The sequence below is a fragment of the Rana temporaria genome, chromosome 5, assembly GCF_905171775.1.
Source record: "Rana temporaria chromosome 5, aRanTem1.1, whole genome shotgun sequence".
NCBI lineage: Eukaryota > Metazoa > Chordata > Amphibia > Anura > Ranidae > Rana > Rana temporaria.
In genome coordinates, this window is record NC_053493.1 from 170,932,511 (window position 1) to 170,952,061 (window position 19,551).

At 40.4% G+C, this 19,551-nt stretch overlaps 1 protein-coding gene across 1 annotated transcript in view; it reads right to left on the reverse strand.

Moving 5' to 3' along the window:
- Positions 1-9,336, reverse strand: part of LOC120941161 (polycystic kidney disease protein 1-like 1) — a 249,593-nt gene extending 240,257 nt beyond the window's left edge. Inside the window, exons 1-4 of the mRNA XM_040354447.1 lie at positions 9,091-9,336; positions 7,120-7,359; positions 6,120-6,252; positions 3,904-4,110 (exon numbers count right to left, since the gene is read on the reverse strand). Coding sequence (XP_040210381.1) covers positions 3,904-4,110; positions 6,120-6,252; positions 7,120-7,359; positions 9,091-9,296 — 786 coding nt within the window. The 5' untranslated portion in view covers positions 9,297-9,336. The remainder of the gene's footprint in view (positions 1-3,903; positions 4,111-6,119; positions 6,253-7,119; positions 7,360-9,090) is intronic.
- Positions 9,337-19,551: the final 10,215 nt, after the last annotated feature.

The following is a 19,551-nucleotide window of genomic DNA, read 5'->3' on the forward strand; positions in this document are numbered from 1 at the left end:
ACGTAAAACACAACGACGTGCTGAAAAAAACGAAGTTCAATGCTTCCAAGCATGCGTCGACTTGATTCTGAGCATGCGTGGGTTTTTAACCGCTGGTTTTGAATACTAACGATCGGTTTTGACCTATCGGTTACCAATCCATAGGTTAAATTTTAAAGCAAGTTCTAATTTTTTTAACCTAAGGTTAAATAACCTACGGGGCCTTCACACAATTGGTTTGGACTGATGAAAACGGTTCTTCAGACCGTTATCCTCTAGTTAACCTATCGTGTGTACGAGGCCTTAGACTGCACAAGATTATATCCAACATCCAGGAAGTATGAATGCCTTTCACTCTGAAGACTATGCCACTAGACTAAAAAACCTTGATTTAGGTACAGATGTGCTTCCTGTACAGCGAAGTCTGGGTTTGTTGTGGAACATCAAACAAGACACATTCACCTTTCAAGTGTCAACTTGTGACAAACCCTTCACTAAGAGAGGAGTCCTGTCGGTGGTGAATAGCATCTATGACCCACTGGGTTTCCTTGCTCCGGTTACCATTCAAGGTAAGATTTTGCTAAGACAGTTCTCTACTGAGAACACAGACTGGGATACTCCTTTGCCTAGTGTGAATCAACACAAGTGGGAAAGGTGGAGACATTCTTTGAAGTCACTAGAAAAACTTCAGATCTCCAGTTGCTATGTTCTAGGTTTCACTTCAACTGCTAACCGGAGAGAGATTCATATTTTCTCTGATGCATCAGTTGCAGCTATTGCTGCAGTAGCCTATTTGAAGACCTCTGAAATGAATGGAGAATCACACTGTAGTTTTGTCCTAGGCAAGGCAAAACTCTCTCCCAAACCTGCACATACCATACCAAGACTGTTGGATGTCAGGCCTCGTACACACGACCGGACATGTCCGCTGAAACTGGTCCGCGGACCAGTTTCAGAGGACAGATCCGATCGTGTGTACAGGCTAGCGGACAGATTTCCAGCGGACTAAAGTTTCTTAGCATGCTAAGAAACTTGTCCGCTAGAGAGCTGTCTATCGGACATGTCCGCTGGTTAGTACGTCTAACCAGCGGACTGAAATCCCGCACATGCGTCAAATTGATTTGACGCATGCGTGGAAGCATTGAACTCGCGCGATAGAGAACGTCTGTGTCGTCTACGTCACCGCGTTCTCTGTCCGCGGGGATTTCGGTTTGATGGTGTGTACAGCCATCAGACCGAAATCTCCGAGTGGACATGTCCGATGAAAACGGTCCGCGGACCGTTTTCATCGGACATGTTCCCTCGTCTGTACGAGGCCTTAGAGATCTTGCGCTCCTCCTTCTTCCATTTGAGGATGCCCCACAAATGCTCAATCTGGTTTAGGTCTGAAGACATGCTTGGCCAGTCCATCACCTTTACCCTTAGTTTCTTTAGCAAGGCAGTGGTTGTCTTGGAGGTGTGTTTGGGGTCGTTATGTTGGAATACTGCCATGCGGCCCAGTCTCCGAAGGGAGGGGATCATTCTCTGCTTCAGTATGTCACAGTACATGTTGGCATTCATGGTTCCCTCAATGAACTGTAGCTCCCCAGTGCCGGCAGAACTTAAGCAGCCCCAGACTATGACACTCCCACCACAATGCTTGACTTTAGGCAAAACACACTTTGTACTCCTCCCCTGGTTGCTACCACACACGATTGACACCATCTGAATCAAATAAGTTTATCTTGGTCTCATCAGACCACAGGACATGGTTCCAGTAATCCATGTCCTTAGTCTGCTTGTCTTCAGCAAACTGTTTGGGGGATTTCTTGTGCATCATCTTTAGAAGAGGCTTCCTTCTGGGATGACAGCCATGCAAACCAATTTGAGGGGTGTACTCACTTTTGCTGCCAGTGGTTTAGATATTAATGGCTGTGCGTTGAGGTATTTTGAGGGGGACAGCAAATGTACACTGTTATACAAGCTGTACACTCATTACTTTACATCTACATACAGCAAAGTGTAATTTCTTCAGTGTTGTCACAAGAAAAGATATAATAAAATATTTACATTTATTTACATTTTATTGTGTTTTTTACTTTAACACTTTTTTGGGTGAATGGGTAGTGTACAATGTACCTGAATACCCATTCACATGAGGGGGAAAGCCGGGATCTTGGCGTCCCCTTGTTAAAGGGCGCTTCCAGTTTCCAATAAGCCCCCCCGCCGGAAGACCCCGACAACCAATGGCAGGAAGAGGTTCTTGTCCCCATGCACCCTCCCCATGTTGAGGGCATGTGGCCTGGTATGGTTCCTGATCTCCAGGCTGCATGCTCGGATAAGGGTCTGGTATGGATTTTGGGGGGACCCCAATCAAATTTTTTTAAGAATTTTGGCATGGAGTGCCCCTTAAAACCCATGCCATTTTTTCCCTTCATTTTTTATCTATATTGCAGGAAGCCGGGAATACATTACAGCCGCAGGCAAGTTTATATTTCAATATTTTTATTGAAAATAAGCAATGTTGTATTAGGGAAAAGTGACTAAGGCCCCGTACACACGACCAGTTTCCTCGGCAGAATTCAGCTTCCGACCGAGTTTCTGGCTGAATTCTGCCGAGAAACCCGGCCGTGTGTACACTTTCGGCCGAGGAAGCCGACGAGGAGCTCGGCGAGGAAATAGAGAACATGTTCTCTATTTCCTCATTGTTCTATGGGAGCTCTCGCCCCGCCGAGCTCCTCGGCGGCTTCAGTGCTGAACTGGCCGAGGAACTCGATGTGTTTGGCACGTCGAGTTCCTCGGCCGTGTGTACAAGGCCAAAGACTAAAATAACAACGCAGGCAAGTTTAAATTACGTTTTTCCTTTGGAAATTTTGCTGCGGCACTGTTCTACACATCGCGCAGATGTGCCACTTTACAGGCAGACTAAGGGAACCCCTCAGGCATGATATTTAAAGGAATATTTCATTTTTATTGTTTCACTTTAAGCGTTATTAAAATTACTGCTCCTGAAAAAACGTCAGTTTTAAAAACTGTTTTTTTGCACTGATACATGTCCCCTAGGACAGTACCCGGATCCCCATACACTTTTTATGGCAATAACTTGCATATAAGCCTATAAAATGAGCACTTTTGATTTTTCATGTTCGTGACCCATAGACTTTAAAAAAGTGATTGCAGGCAAGGACATTAAGATGTCATGTAATATTGTATTAAAACAACAAATCATAAATTCATAAATATGTTAAACTGTCATTGATTGTCTGCAGGTGTTAGTACCCTTTTACAAGAGATGTATTGGATGTAGTTGTGAGTGGAGTCTATGTCCCTTTATAATCACGTGTGGGCAGAAGAAGAATGGAAACAGGCTAACCTTTACTTATGCCATGTAGGTTTGTAGCCTGAAAAGGAGAAGGCCTTTTGGGCCTAGGCCTGCAGAAAGACTTAAGGTAGGGACCCATGGTAATTGGTAAAATGGACTCATGGTGAGGATTTGGGAAACTGTCTGGATTTGCTGGGTTTGAGTTCTGTGTACTGATTTATTTTGTACTGGATATGTGAAATATGGAAGTGGAGAAACTGCTATACAGGTTCTGGAATAAAACTGAAGTAAAACTGTTAAAAAGCTATTGGTTTTAGCATTCCTTTATTCAAGGAGCTGGGCCTCAGGCCAGGAGAGCATGTGTAGCAAGATTGCGGAGTTTCAGGTGTGTGTATACCCTATCTGAAGAAGTGGGTCGGTGCCTCTGGCCAGCATGGCAGAAGCTGGTGGCAAATCTGGGCTGCTAACATGATGGCAAGTAATTGATGACTTTTGTACAATAGATTCATTGTTTTTGTAGTTTTAGATTTATAAAAACTCAGGTCCATTTAGATTTCCAGAAAATAAAAAAACAGCAGAAACACAAGAACACATGCTTCTGGTTTACATGGGTGTTTACTTACTCGAGCTAGAGCTGTATAATTTCCATAATCAAGGGAAAATGCTGGCAATGTAATTGTTTGTTTACTATTCTCAACATGAGCTGGTAGGAAAATAAATGTTCCATCAGTTTTCATGAAAGACCAGTGATATTTAAGGCCTTGAGAGATATTGCATATTACTGTAGCCTCAAATGTAACTCCAAGGAATAGGTCTTCATATCTTCGAATCTAAAAAAAAAGAAAATACATATATATATAAACAATAACGTTTTATATGAATAGCTTCCAGCACTATAAACATATATTATTAGAGCTTTTGCCAATGGGCAAATGCAGTGTGCTTTCAGATACAATTCTTTTATTTGATATCAGTTTAAGATGCTTCTGAGATCATATGGAACTTACTGACAGATGCACTGGACCGCCTTCTGACCTGCATTTGACGTTCTTCTAAGCTACATCAAATTTCACAGAGACTTGTATGTGGATAGAAGCAAGTTCTAATGTGAACAAACATCTATCAACACAAACCCTTAACCGTTCCCATCCAGCCATGGTGTCCCTTTAAATAGGGGTTACACTCAGGGCACAGGATGGACTTCCTGATTATGTGACCACCAGTGGCGGCTGGTGCTAAAAAAAATTAGGGGGCACAAACAAACAAAAAAAATTGTAAAAAAAAAAACAATTGCTGCTACTGTGCCATCAATTGCAGCCACTGTGCCATCAAACGCTGCCACTGTGCCATCAAAGGCTGCCACTTTGCCATCAATTGCAGCCACCGTGCCATCAATTGCAGCCACTGTACCATCAAATGCTGCGACTGTGCCATCAAATGCTGCGACTGTGCCCATCAAATGTGCTGCGACTGTGCCATCAAATGCTGCGACTGTGTCCATCAAACGCTGCCAGTGTGCCCATCAAATGCTGCCACTGTGCCCATCAAATGCTGCCACTGTGCCAAATGCTGCCAGTGTGAGTGTGCCCCCCCGCCCACTCGCCATCTGCCCAGCAAGTGCCGGGACAGTACCCTGTCTTGTGGGGCAGTGGGCGACAGCGAAGAGCGGGGTCCTTCATGTCTCCTGCACTCTCATCCTCTCCTCCCGTCAGGCATCCACTAGTGGCGCCTGTTGTTTCAGCCAGTCAGGTGACAGGTAACCAGACCTGAGCAACCTGATTGGCTAATAGGCGGTTCAGTGTTAGGGAAGCGATGTATCACGTCCCTAACACACCACTGAGTAATCAGTGAATCCACAGTAGTGCGCCCGCTGTTTACCATTTTTGACAGTTCGGTCACTGTGCTGGTACTGTGCACTGAGAGTGATCTCAGCAAAGAAACCTCAACTGTTATTGAAGTTAGGAGCCGATTGGCTACCATATACAACTGTACCAGATGTTGCACTCTCCAGTTTTAGTAAATCAAACCCTATGTGTGGGTATGCATGTCTGTTTGCCCTGACACTGTAAATGTCTGCCCTGTATGTGTGTGTGTCTACCCTGACACTGTGTGTTCAAGATAGCACCTTCTAAATAATTTACTAAACATATAGGGGAGAATTCAATAAAGCTGCTGCACTAATTTTCTGGCGTTAATCCCTCGAGTTAATCCCTTGTGCCAAATTCATAAAGCGACACTTTTGGTTTTGACAGTGACCCGTGCATCAAGTAGTTCTAAAATGCGCCACTTTTACATTGTGTTGCATTGAATGCACCAAATGTAAAAGTTAAACTAATTAAGACCAAATTCTCTTTTGACGTGTAGAGAGAAAAACTGTCTCAGACATATTTTGCGAAAGTGTCTCGTGTGCATTCTAAAAGTGGCGCAGTATGAGCCAAATTAAAGAACAAGTTCTAGACAGCATGATGGCACATTCTTCACCTGTGAATGGATTAGGGTTAGGAGGGGTGTACAAGTGAGTGGACAGCTTTTGTGTAGGAGAGCTGCAGCTCTCCCATTACAGGGCTAAAAGTAAAACAAAAAGTTATACTTTCCAGCATAGATGAAATTGTAAATAGCCAAGATGGGGCAGCGATCCAAGAAGTGGCAAACATTACAGTTATTTGTTACCAAGCAGTTTAAAAAAAAAAAAAATAATAATAATAATTTTTACTGGAGTTTTAAATAATTGACCTATTTGCTCTACGGGGAAATATATACCAAGGATTGGAGAAAGTCATTAACACAAAATGTCTTCTTTGCATTAATAAACACAATATAACAATCACATGAAGCATACCTGCAGTTTAAGGGGTCCCATATTTTTTACAGGGGGAGGCTGACAGGGTTCTTTCACAACAAAAATTTGCTTTGTCAAAAATGCAGAACTGACATTGTTGAAGATGGAAACATTCACTGTGTATTCCCCTTCTCTGAAATTAAAAGAAGACATGAACAAAACTGACCTAGACAAGAACTGGCACATACAAGAACATTTTATATGTTTTTAAAGAGATTTTTGTGTTTTGATTTGTTCTGCAGTGGCATATAATTATTTTACTTAGACTTGTTTAGTTTAGGTTGACTAAGAAAGATTATATCTCCATTGATATAGAAAATAGCCTCAACAGAAAGTGCAGCTCATGAGAGGGAATTGAAGTCTCTGAGTAGAACTGCCTTCACATGAGGCCCGTGGGGAGATCCATTCAGAATACCAGGCTGCTACATGTAATTGTTTAATGGCTACTAGTGTAAAGCTGTCCATAGATGGATGGAAACTCCAATGTTTCAGCAGGGTTAGAATCTTGACAGAACGTTGGAAAAAACTTTTCTCGATCAGCTGGTCAGCCTAGCGGGTGATCAGTGTATTTTGACAGTGAAGTCCTGCTGTGTGACCTCGCTTGTGTGGATGGGGGAAGCCAGTCATTATTTTTATCATCCTGCTGGCTGATCGAAAACAATTATACATCTATGGGCAACTTGATGTATATAAACGGGGGACCTATAGGTGTGCATTATAGTGTGCCTGCCTCTGCACACCAGACAAGGTTTAAGAGATGAAACATTATATACTGCCTATCATTGACTACCAATATTTAAGGGGTGTAAATAAGGTTGCAATATAGCCCAGCTGCCACAGGTAGGTGATCCAATCAAAATGTTACTATGACTTCTAGTTAAGCCCTAGTCTACATTCTATAATTCCTAGTATTCTGTTTATAGTATAACCACTCTGAAAAATACATTTTAAAATAATATAAAAAAAGTGAACAGTATACCGGTTTCAAATCTGTCCTTACCTTCTATAGACATGTGTGTCATTGTACTTTCCAAGTCTTTTGGTTCCATCTCCAAAATCCCAAAAATAGCTAACATTTGTTCCAGAATTTATTCTACAGTAAAAACTGACATTTGAATTTATAAGCACTGAAGGACTGGCAACAAGACGATTAGGAATAACTTTTCTCTGCACAAATATTGTGTGCACATCAGAAGTGAAAGAGTGGAATTTGTTTGAAGTTTTAACTACAACGCTATACCTGTAAAAAAAAAAAAAAAAATTATATATATATATATATATATATATATATATATATATATACACACACACATACAGTGTATCACCAGATATTTAAATTCATATGAAAAAACTGTAGACATTGCATCATGGAACAATACTGTTTTAAATAAGCCCTTCATTAAAGTATTATATATTTAGATAACTCTGATATTAAAACAATTACCTATTATGTTAAATTAAATGTAAATCTTAAATCTATTTTGGAGTATGTTTGGCATCATAACTCGCAGAATAAATACTGTATATATAAGTACATTATTTTCCTTTGTTGCAGAGTTTCTTATCTGGAGAAGAACTGTCACTAATAGCACTTCCCATGGAAGGCTGACAATGCTAATCCACTGCCTCACAATTAGTAGCAGCATTGTCATCTGTCACCCTGTCATGTGCACTCCACTTGGTAGTTGAATTCCCAATCAGGCCTGTGCATGCCTTTCGCAGACTTGATAGAAGAGTCTATGTAAGGCTGACAAAGCTACTGCTAATTGTAAGGCGATTGTCAGCCCTTAACAAAAGAATTATCACCAGTTCTCAGATTAAGAAACTGGCGGTTATTAAGACCAACTCTAAGCTGGCGCACAAGAGGTAAACCAGTACTCTGAGTGGGCCATATCTGCCGTGGCGTATCTAGGGTATGGCAGCCATGGCTTGCCATGGGCGCCATATGAAGGGGGCGCTGTTGAGTGGCTGGGCAGCAAGACACTTACCAGGGTCTGAGGGTCTCTTTTTCCCTCCTCCAGAGCATAGGCAGGATCTCCTTATTAGCACCTTGCTAATGGACAATGGTAGTGCTATCCCTGCTGCGTTCAGCCACAGCTCTCCCCTGTTCGCCCAGGCTCTCCCATTCCATCTGGTCAGATTGGCAGCACACAAAGAAGAAGGAGGAACATTAGTTTCTCCCTCTCCTCTGTGAAAACTGAGGCCTTAAGTGATGAAGATTTCATCACTTCCGGTATTGGTTCTGCATTTACCTGGCCTTGGAGGGCAGGGGTCTAATAAACCTCACATTTCTCCATAAAGAGGATATGTCACTACCCAAGGTATCACAAGGGATGATAAATATCACTAGTTTTGTTAGCTGTTTTTTTTTGTTAAGGTTATCTGAAAGATGGGTTTCAAATGTTTCGACAGGGGCGCAGTTTCAGTGCTTGCCATAGGCGCTATTTTCACTAGATACGCCTCTGCATGTCTGTGCCGGTAAACTGTCACCTATGTAAAAAAAAATGTGATTTCATTGCCCAAATATGACAATGTCCATGTCTGGAAAATGACTTGCCACTGGGTGGGCAGAACCTGATGGAAAATTTAGAAACTAGAGTAGTAATCAGACATGGTATTTCATTCTGTTCCATTGTTATTTCCAATTATTATTAACAGAAGTGGCTGTTGCTGTCTGCAAGTAAAAAATACACATTAGATTGTCTCATTATTCAGCCAAAGTCATCTAACATCTCTGGGTGCCTCCGACAACATTTAATACATTATTCGTTTTTGACATCCATTAAGGAATGGAGAAAAAGTGGGCTTCCATTCAATAAAGAAGTTTACTTTGGTATTCTGCTAATGCCAATAAGGCATCAGTTGTGACACAATGAACATACTATCTGATGCCTATGAATTTCATATGCTTTCTTTTATGTAACACTCATTGACAGCCAACCATAATATATGCATTTAAGTGGATACATACATGTTAGGTAGATTGAATCTTTTTATAATACTTCTTCTAGTTGTTCGCTCAGGTGGCCTGTCTGCAAACTGCCAGATAAATTCCAAAGGCCCAAACTCTTTTGTCACTGCAGTAAAATTGATATAAGTCTCCGTAGAAAACACAGTTCCATTTGTTAAAATGTAAAGTGCTGAAAAAAAGTAAAATATATAAAAGATAAAATACATATACAAGATAAAATAATAAGTTGTTTTGCAAAACCATGCCAGTCTAAGATTGAAAGGCATTCAGTATACAGTCTACAACTTTTCCAGCATCTGCAGCACATGATAGATATATATATATATATGATCTTTTTGCCATTGGTGCTTATTTCAGGCTGATACACTTCACCAAAATCCAGGGTGCCAGCTGCATTTATTTCTATACTTTATCTATCCTGGGTTTGCTTTACAAGGTAAAAACAAAACGAATAAGTTGCGCTAAACATATGTGATTGTGAAAAATAAATGAAAAAATTTTTAAGTGTCCATAAGTGTCCAATGAACAATAAAAATATGTTGAAAATTCAGGTTATTGTTGAGTGAAGTTATAACCGTGATTAGCAAACAGAACTCCTCCACCAGTGAAAGGATAAAAAAGCTATGCGCTTACCAGAAGGGCAAGCATTTAGGGCTTGCAGCTGGAAAACCCCCAGCAAGGGTCTTAATGGAAACTGCTGCTGATGATCCAAATAATATTCCTCAAATGATGTAGATGGATATGGAATCCGAAAAACATGAAAGAGATATATATACAGCATATGGTGATGTACCGCAGATAACACAGGATAATGAGCACACCAGGAAAAGCCACCACCAAATAAGATCACCAAATAAGGGGGACTCTTACCAGATATGCTAAATAGAGTGCTTGTGGCCAAACCCAGCCAGGGCCTTTAGATAATCTCCAAACACGCCAGCCAAAGCACACGGCTTTCTCAGACAACCATAATGGAATATGTCACCAGAAAGAAAGATGAAATCCACATAGTGAAGTATCGCAGAGATAGGTTTAATAAAAAGTAGATGCACTTACATAGAAAAGAGTAATGTCAGCGTTAAGAATTTGCGAGCCGGCCGGCTTCTACGAGCGCCCGTCCTTCGGGACCTAGACGCAGCACGTCAGAGCGTCTCCTCCTCCCGACGTACGTTTCGTCAGTATGTGACGTCGTCTGGAGACGCTCTGACGTGCTGCGTCTAGGTCCCGAAGGACGGGCGCTCGTAGAAGCCGGCCGGCTCGCAAATTCTTAACGCTGACATTACTCTTTTCTATGTAAGTGCATCTACTTTTTATTAAACCTATCTCTGCGATACTTCACTATGTGGATTTCATCTTTCTTTCTGGTGACATATTCCATTATGGTTGTCTGAGAAAGCCGTGTGCTTTGGCTGGCGTGTTTGGAGATTATCTAAAGGCCCTGGCTGGGTTTGGCCACAAGCACTCTATTTAGCATATCTGGTAAGAGTCCCCCTTATTTGGTGATCTTATTTGGTGGTGGCTTTTCCTGGTGTGCTCATTATCCTGTGTTATCTGCGGTACATCACCATATGCTGTATATATATCTCTTTCATGTTTTTCGGATTCCATATCCATCTACATCATTTGAGGAATATTATTTGGATCATCAGCAGCAGTTTCCATTAAGACCCTTGCTGGGGGTTTTCCAGCTGCAAGCCCTAAATGCTTGCCCTTCTGGTAAGCGCATAGCTTTTTTATCCTTTCACTGGTGGAGGAGTTCTGTTTGCTAATCACGGTTATAACTTCACTCAACAATAACCTGAATTTTCAACATATTTTTATTGTTCATTGGACACTTATGGACACTTAAAAAATTTTTCATTTATTTTTCACAATCACATATGTTTAGCGCAACTTATTCGTTTTGTTTTGATTGGTCATTGTGTGTATATCACAATTTTTGTTGCAGCTCGTTTAGTTTTAAGTTTTGTTTGTTTCGTTTAGCGCAGTATCATATTTTTTCTTTGCTTTACAAGGTAACTCAGGATTCTGGGACAAAATATGGATTCATAGCAAAATGAAAAACATCAAGGTATGTCACATTTACAGATACAGGCACCGCCTCTAATCAATCTTCATCTAAAGACTGATACACAAGATGAGATTATCAAATGAATGATCGTTTTTTTGCATTCTAGTCTCATATTGAAAACCAAGAAGTTACGAAAATTCTTGTATGTAATGCATGTAATGCTTTGGATTGTACTTGTATTGTATTTTCGGACAACATTTTTACTCATTAACTACTTAAAACCGCCCCCTGTATATATACTGCCACAGGGCTGCTCTATTGCGTGAAACAGCATACCTGTATGTTGTTTTGTGCTCTAGATACTGTGGGAACATGCCCGCTGCACAGCGTGGAAGCCAATCCACGGGTCCCGTGGACCTGATGTCCGCCAAGCAACCACGATGGCTCCATAGAGAGGCAGAACTGGGATCTGTCTATGTAAACAAGGCAGATCCCCATTCTGACAGGGAAGTACACTGAGATCTTCTGTTCCTAGTAATCAGGAACAGCGATCTCTGTGTTCTTCCTGTCATTCCATTCCCCACACAGTTAGAAAACACTAGCAGGGAACAAAGTTAACCCTTTGATCGCCCCTGATGTTAACCCCTGCCCTGCCAGTGTAATTTATACAGTGATCAGTGCATTTTTTTTAGCACTATTTATTGTATTGCGTCACTGGTCCCCAAAAAGTGTCACTTAGGGTCAGATTCATCTGCCACGATGTTGCAGTCCACCTAAAAATTGCTGATCGCCGCTGTTACAAGTAAAAAAATAAAAAAATCCCTAAATCTATCCAATAGTTTGTAGACATTATAACTTTTGTGCAAACCAATCTTAGCAAAAATATGTAGAAGAATACATATTGGTATAAATTAATAAAGAATGTTGTTTTTCTAAAAAAAATTGGGGATATGTATTATAGCAGAAAGTAAAAAATATAGTTTTTTTCGTTTATTGTGTAAAAAATAAAAACCACAGAGGTGATCATATACCACCAAAAGAAAGCTCTATTTGTGGGAAAAAAGGACATTCATTTTATTTGGGTACAGCATTGCACAACCGCGCAATTGTCAATTAAAGTAACGCAGTGCCATATCACAAAAAATGGCCTGGTGTAAATCGTTCCCGGGGGTTAAAGTGGTTAAATGAAAATCGTATGATCTTGTATCAGACAAGAAAAGATGTCATGTTTGTCCCTCCTGATAATTTGGGATGAACTGTCATGATTGGCTCTTAAAGCTGTGTACTAACGATCAGATTGTGTGTACGGCCTTTAAACTCCCTTTAAAGATTTTAGAGCTTCCCGGATCCGCAAGTGTGGGCCAGCTATGGGGGTTAAGACGGTGGGGGATATTCTGACGGCTGACAGACTGCTCTCCCTGACAGGACCTACCTGAATCCACCTACCTGGGTGGATGTCATTCCGGTACTTTCAGCTGCCTCATGCCATACGAGCCCAGTTCTCTACTATCCCGATGCTAGATATGGACCCCATAGAAGGTAGACTCACACTTGAACAGTTGTGTCCTACTGAGTTGCCATTCCCCTCGGATGGAATGCCTTTGGGAGAAGTGGAGGGAGGTCATACAAGACTTAGACAGGGAGGATTGGGACGACTGTCTTGGAGAAAGCTCCCAGGCACTGATATCATCTAAGGATAGGTTAATTGAAGTTAAATACCTACACAAAGTCTATTTCACACCCCAGAGGCTGCATGGCATTTACCCAGAAAGATCTGCTGACTGTACTCAGTGTGGTGGGGCGGAGGGCACGTATATACACATGTTCTGGGGCCGTCCCAAAGTAGCCCGGTTTTGGGCGAGGGTGATCGAACTCAAACTTTCGCCTCAATCTAGATTTACCGGTCTCCCCTACGTTATTACTCCTTAGCATCCAGGACGATGACCAAAGGCCCATGTACAACAAGATACTTCTCTGTTTCCTTTTATTTTATGCTAGAAGAGAAATTATACTAAAATGGAATTCCCGGTCCACCCCCTCTGTGGGTTCATGGGAAAGGTCTATTACCTCGGCTCAGACCGGCCCACTTTAATTCAATAAAATGCTGCCCCCACCCCCCTCCCCAAAAAATCACGCCCACCAAAAGGCCCCTACATCCATTATTGTATATCATGAGAGGGTGAGAGAGAGGGGAATGAGAGAGAGAGAGAGAGGGAGAGAGAGAGAGAGAGAGAGAGAGAGAGAGAGGGAGGGTTGAGGAAAGGGGGCGAGTGTAAGAAAAAGAGAGCGAGTGTAAAAGAGAGGGGGTGAGTGTAGGACCCCTTTTTACACTGAGGCGTTTTTTAGGCGCTTTTGGGCGCCTGTAAAGCGCCTGAAAAACGCTTCTGCTGCAGTCCCATTGTGAAAGCCTGAGTGCTTTCACACTGGGGCGCTGCCAGGGCGTTAAAAAAAGTCCTCCAAGCAGCATCTCTGTTTTAAAAAATGGCCCACTGAGCCATCGGCCCACCGGGAAACTCCCTGTAGTGCCTATGGCCAGTCCATCCCTGACTACCAGACTTCCTACATGTACTTTTCATGACTTACATGTTATGTCTTATATTTTGTACTGCTTTTATATTTTTTCTTAAAAAAAAGAGCATTCTGTTCTTTTTAAAAGAAAAATTTTAGAGCTAATGTTTCTCTCGCAGTAAAGTTTAATGTGTTTGCTTCCAAATTAAGATAATCTCTTTGACACTATCCTTTTGCAAATAGCTCCCAGGCAGTGGAAGAGTTATGCCAGTGAAATTAAACCATTAGACAAACATTTATGTGTGCTTAAAATATAGAAGCCAATACACAGTTTAAAAATTATTTTTCTTATTAAAAAGAAGATGAAATACAAATTGTGTATTGAAATTCTGTTTGAATTTTAATTATCAACAGCTCAACACATTTAATATTATAATTTTTCTGAAAGATTACTTTTTGCTTGAATTTGCATGATTTTGTACAATGCTTCTAACAATATATTAACACAGAAAAATGGAAATAGTCAGTTGAACATTACCAAGGAATTAAGTATTTTTTTTGCCCATGAAAAATCATTTGATGTTTTATCGTACTCTTGAGAATTAACAAAACATTTTTAGATTCTTTTAGAAATCTACTTACCAAAGTCTAATTTAGACTTACAGTATATACAGTCCAGTGTTTAAGACACACCTGGGACAATACAAACAATCCTCTACCTTGATAAGCCCTTATTTTTGTTACTGTTAATTTCTGTTTCATGTTTTTCATTGTAATGATATGCGACTTTTGTTAAAATGTTTTTTTTTTTTTTCCACTTCAGACTCCACCAAAGATAAAAAAGGATCTATTGGGCGAGGAGAGGACCATGCTCCTGGCCCCTACTTCACTTGCCGATATCATCTCCTCTATGGTATCGCATCATAAGTGGATCACGATCGTTTTAGTTAAATTTGTAATTTATTTTCCTTTTCTTTTTTTTTTTTTATCTATTTAAGATATTTTTCATTTTTCATGTTAATTTTCGTAAAGACAACAGAACACTCCAAGTCTGAGTGGAAAAAAAATACCCTTTCATTCCCTCCCCTTCCTCCCCCTCTCCAGACCTCCCCTGCCAGTATCTTTTTCCTTTTCCCTAATTTCAGTACCTTTTAGATGCCATTATTGCACGATCCCTCCCCTCTCTTCATCATATCCATTGCGCCCTTGCTCTCACCGGACTGCTTAAGAGAGATCGCTCGGGCTCACTTCTGCCCGTTCGACCTCTCCCCCACCAGTCGTCCCCCGTGTAAACCTATCCTATCCGTATACTACAAAAGTTCCAGCCTCTCTTAAATGCATCATAAATTAATATTAAATACCCATGGCATCAAAAAAACTCATTGTGTATTTAAACCTTTTCCATTTATCCCACCTTTCCATGGACTCTTCCCATTTTTCTTCGTCACTAAATCTTAAAGATTCTAAATTATAAATTTCTTCTACCCTGCTACACCACCCTCTCAATGAAGGGCTCTCTTTTTTCCCCCAGTTCCGCGCTATTTGATGTTTTGCCACATTCAAAAGTTCCGGGATCAGAGTCTTCAGGAATTGCTTTGTTGGAGTTCGGGATCCATGCAAAACACATACCCAAGGATCGTCCGGGAGTACATTATATGTAATTTCTTGGATTTTTTTTCTGATCTCCCTCCAGTATGTTTTTATTTTGGGGCATGTCCACCAAACATGGGCCATAGTGCCCACTTCACCACGATTCCTCCAGCATTGCTGTGAAGCAGAGCCTGAAAACTTATATATTTTATCCGGCGTAAGATACCATCTTCTAACCAAACACTTGTAGTTTAGTTCTCTAGTGTCATTATTTATTGAGGTTTCATGGACCCTAGTTATTATTTGGTTAATCTCGAACTCGTTCAACCAAGAGCCCAGTTCCTCTTCACATCTCTCGATAAATGGAAAAGTATTCTGTGTTCTTGTGTCGTTTATTATCTGATATATTTTAGAGATCAATTTTTCCTTCGCATAATTTTTCCAGGGGGAGAAGATTTGTCCCTGCTCTGATCGGTTGGGGAAGACTGTCGAAAAAATGTTTTAGTTGTGTGTACCGCCATTCATTAATATGTATTATTTCCTTTTTATTTTTTAATTCCTGCATTGTTAATAGCCTATTATACTTCATGACATCTTTTAATTTTATATTTTCTTGTAATATCCATTTTCCAAAGCTATTTTTTCCCCCCGGTGGGAAATATCTTGTGTCCGTTAAAGGAATTAAGGGAGAATTATAATCCCATTTATTTTTTTTGTGCGTTTGATCCCAAAGTTTTAAAGCATATCTCGTGATGTAATGAATTTCATTGAATTTGTTAAAATGTTTTTTAAAAATATATGTAAAAATATATATTTAAAAAAAAATGTACTTCCTTAAAAAAATAAAAAATGTAAACTTATGTTTCTATGTACATGATCACCGTGCATTGTCAGAAAAACGAACCACTAATCTAACTGAAATGTCTTGATTGTCTTTCTAAAATGATGAAAGGTCTGTGGCTATTTCTCATAATAACAAACAACCCCCACATAGCTATAGTTTAACCTAGTGTTCTGCTTGATGCTCACTTTCTCATTAAGGACAATATTCTAGGATAAAGCTATTAAAAAAGCAGTTGTTACTCTTGTTTCAGTTATGGCAACAGACAGGCTTCAGTGAACAGGAACATGTTCTAGACATTTGTCACCAACATACAAATTAGGGAAACTGATCAAGATAGTATAGCTTGTAATGAAATGTTTCCCTGCAGATTAATAGTTAAGGTTGTTGTTAAAGGTATACTCATGCTGCAACAGAAACACCTTGAAATGCATACAGGGAGCACAGCTTACCTGCTCTGTATTAGTGTTTTTTTTTTATAAATTCTTTATTTTTCATTTTTCCTCATTTCACAATTCCACAAGAACAGGGATGTTATCATATCAGAAAACAAAAGCCAACAATCAAACCACTATACGTTGTACTTGTTCCTGACCTATCTCTAAACTTAACTGCTTCTAACACATATACTACCATATAGATCCAAAACAATTCCTCGCTCTTCTTATTTCCTATTCCCCCGGGACATTTAACCTGTCCTCTCTCTGTTTAAGAAATTGAGAAACCCAGTCTCCCCCTCACCCACCCCAACGTCCGGACCCATTGTCCAAAAACCTTCCCGAGCCCGGACAAAAAAAAAAAAAAAAAAAAAAAAGAAGAAGAGAAAAAAAAAAAAAAAAAACACAATAATTTCAGTTCCTCCCTCTCCCCCCCCCCCTACTCCCCTCGTTCCCTATAACTATCATAGGGAGCCCATATCTCCCTATACTTCCCCTCCTGTTCCCTCAAAGCCATCGTGAGATTTTCCATACATTGGATTTCCCTGATTTTTTCATGCCATTGAGGTCTACTTGGTGAGCACGTGCTCTTCCATAAAGCTGGAATGCAAGCTCTAGCTGTTATTAGTAAATGTCTTACCAAAGATTTTTTATATTTTACTACTGATATAGGGATGTCTAACAACAGGTAGACCGCTGGATTCTCTCCAAGAGACATTTCAGTTATCTCTTCTATTTCCTCTGACACCATCCTCCAGAATTCTTTCACTCCTTCACAGTTCCAAAAAATATGTATCAGAGTTCCTTCTTCTTTTAGACATCGCCAACAAAGATTTGACGTTTGTGGAAAAATTTGGTTTAAAACTTCCGGGGTCTTATACCACCTACTCAGGATCTTATATCCTCCCTCCTGGTATTTGGATGCTAGAGAGGCTTTATGATTGAACTCAAAAATTTTTCCCTTCTGGTTCTCTGTAAAAGTTACCCCTAGGTCTCTCTCCCAAGCATGTATAAAGCCTATTTCTTGTGGAGCTTTAAGTTCATTTAACAGGGAGTAAAATATTGATAACGAATGTCTCACCGCTTCTCCCTTGAGACACAATTTCTCAAATTCCGACAAACTCGTCCTCACTGTTGTCTGGCTCTGTATTGATCGCAGGAAACCCCTTAGCTGTCTTCGCCTGAATGGTTCTAAAACCTCTGCTAATTCACTTTCAATTTCCTCCCATGTCATTACCCGATTTTCCTTCTGAAAGTGAATCAATCTAGTTTTGCCTTGTCTTTTTAAATTCTCGAACCCTGGGTCGTTTACACCTGGCATAAATGCCGGGTTTCCCAGGACCGGAGTCAGAGGATTTGCTTCTGTTTCATCATTTGATTTTCTAAATACTTTTTTCACCACTTTAATTGTCGTCCCTATTGTTGGGTGCTTTTTAACTGATTGTGGTAGAATGGATCTAGAAAGCCAAATTAGTCCTTCCAACGGTATTTCTATCATTGCCTGTTCTAAGAGGATCCATGGTTTGATCTTCGGAGTAACACACCAATCAAGAACTCTTGACAAATGTACAGCCTCATAGTATGCGAGTGGGTCTGGAAAACCTATGCCCCCTTTTTCTTTAGGTAAAGTTAAGATATCTCTCCTGACTCTGGCTGGTTTCCCTGCCCATATAAATCCCGCAAACTTCGTTCTAATCTCTTTCAGGAACCCTTGAGGTATACTGGTAGGGAGTGTCTGTAATAGATATAATATCCTAGGCATTGCATTCATCTTTATAATATTGACCCTGCCAAACCAGGTAAAAACCTCCTTATCCCATTTCTGTAAATCACGTTTTATTTGCCTTGTCAACGGTGCTAAATTTAGCTCTAAGATTCTATTTAGTTTCTTCGGGATTTTAGTCCCCAGATATCCAATATGAGAATTTGTCCATTTAAATGGAAAAGAAGCGGCTAATTGTCGTTGTTGTACCACATTCATCTCCACCCCCATTGCCTCCGACTTGTCATAGTTTACTTTAAAATTTGAAAGCGCGCCATATTTAGCAATCTCAGCCAGCAATGGGGGAAGAGATAAAATAGGTTCCGTAAGAGAAAACATCAAATCATCCGCAAAAGCAGCTAATTTGTATACTCCTCCCTTTACACAGATACCTCTGATATCGGTATTCAGCCTTATCGTCCTCAAAAAGGGTTCAAGTGTCAAAATAAAAATAATTGGTGACAGAGGACAGCCTTGCCGCGTCCCATTCCGTATCTCAAAGGGTTCCGACATAGTCTCGTTTATCTTTATTCTAGCTTTCGGCTGTGAATATAGGCTCATAACCCATCTTTGCATCCCCTCCCCCAAACCGATATATTTTATAATTGCTTTTAAGAATTTCCAGTCGACCCTATCAAACGCTTTTTCAGCGTCGGTAGATACCAGAACTAGTGCTTTCTTAGATACCTGGGAGAGATGGATCGCGTTAATCACCCGCATCGTATTTTCCCTGCCTTCCCTTCCTGGGGTAAATCCCACCTGATCTTGGTGTATCAAATCAGGGATATGTGGTAATATTCTATTTGCTAGAATTTTTGTAAAGATCTTCAAGTCAACGTTTAATAGCGATATAGGGCGATAATTGGAACATAGTGTTAAATCTTTTCCCTCCTTAGGTATAACCGCTATATGTGCCATAAGGGCTTCATCCGGTATCCCCTGTCCTTCTCTTATCGCGTTATATGCTTTTAGAAATCTTGGCATCAGTTTTTCTGCATAGGTCCGATAGTAAAAAAGGGTAAACCCGTCGGGGCCGGGGGCTTTACCTGTTTTTAGCAATTTAAGAGTATTTGTGAATTCCTCAGCCGTAATCGGCCCTTCCATATCTCTCCCAATTTCCTCTGCTAATTTCGGCATTCCCGCCTTCTCTATATATTCCTTTATCTTCTCCTCCTGCCTACTCATCTTTCCTGTGTCCCTCTCTTCTTTTAGTTGATATAAATTCGTATAATAATTTTTAAATACTTTTGCAATTTCTTGTGAGGATTTCACTATCCTATCTCCTGTTGTTTTGATGCCATCTATATGATTT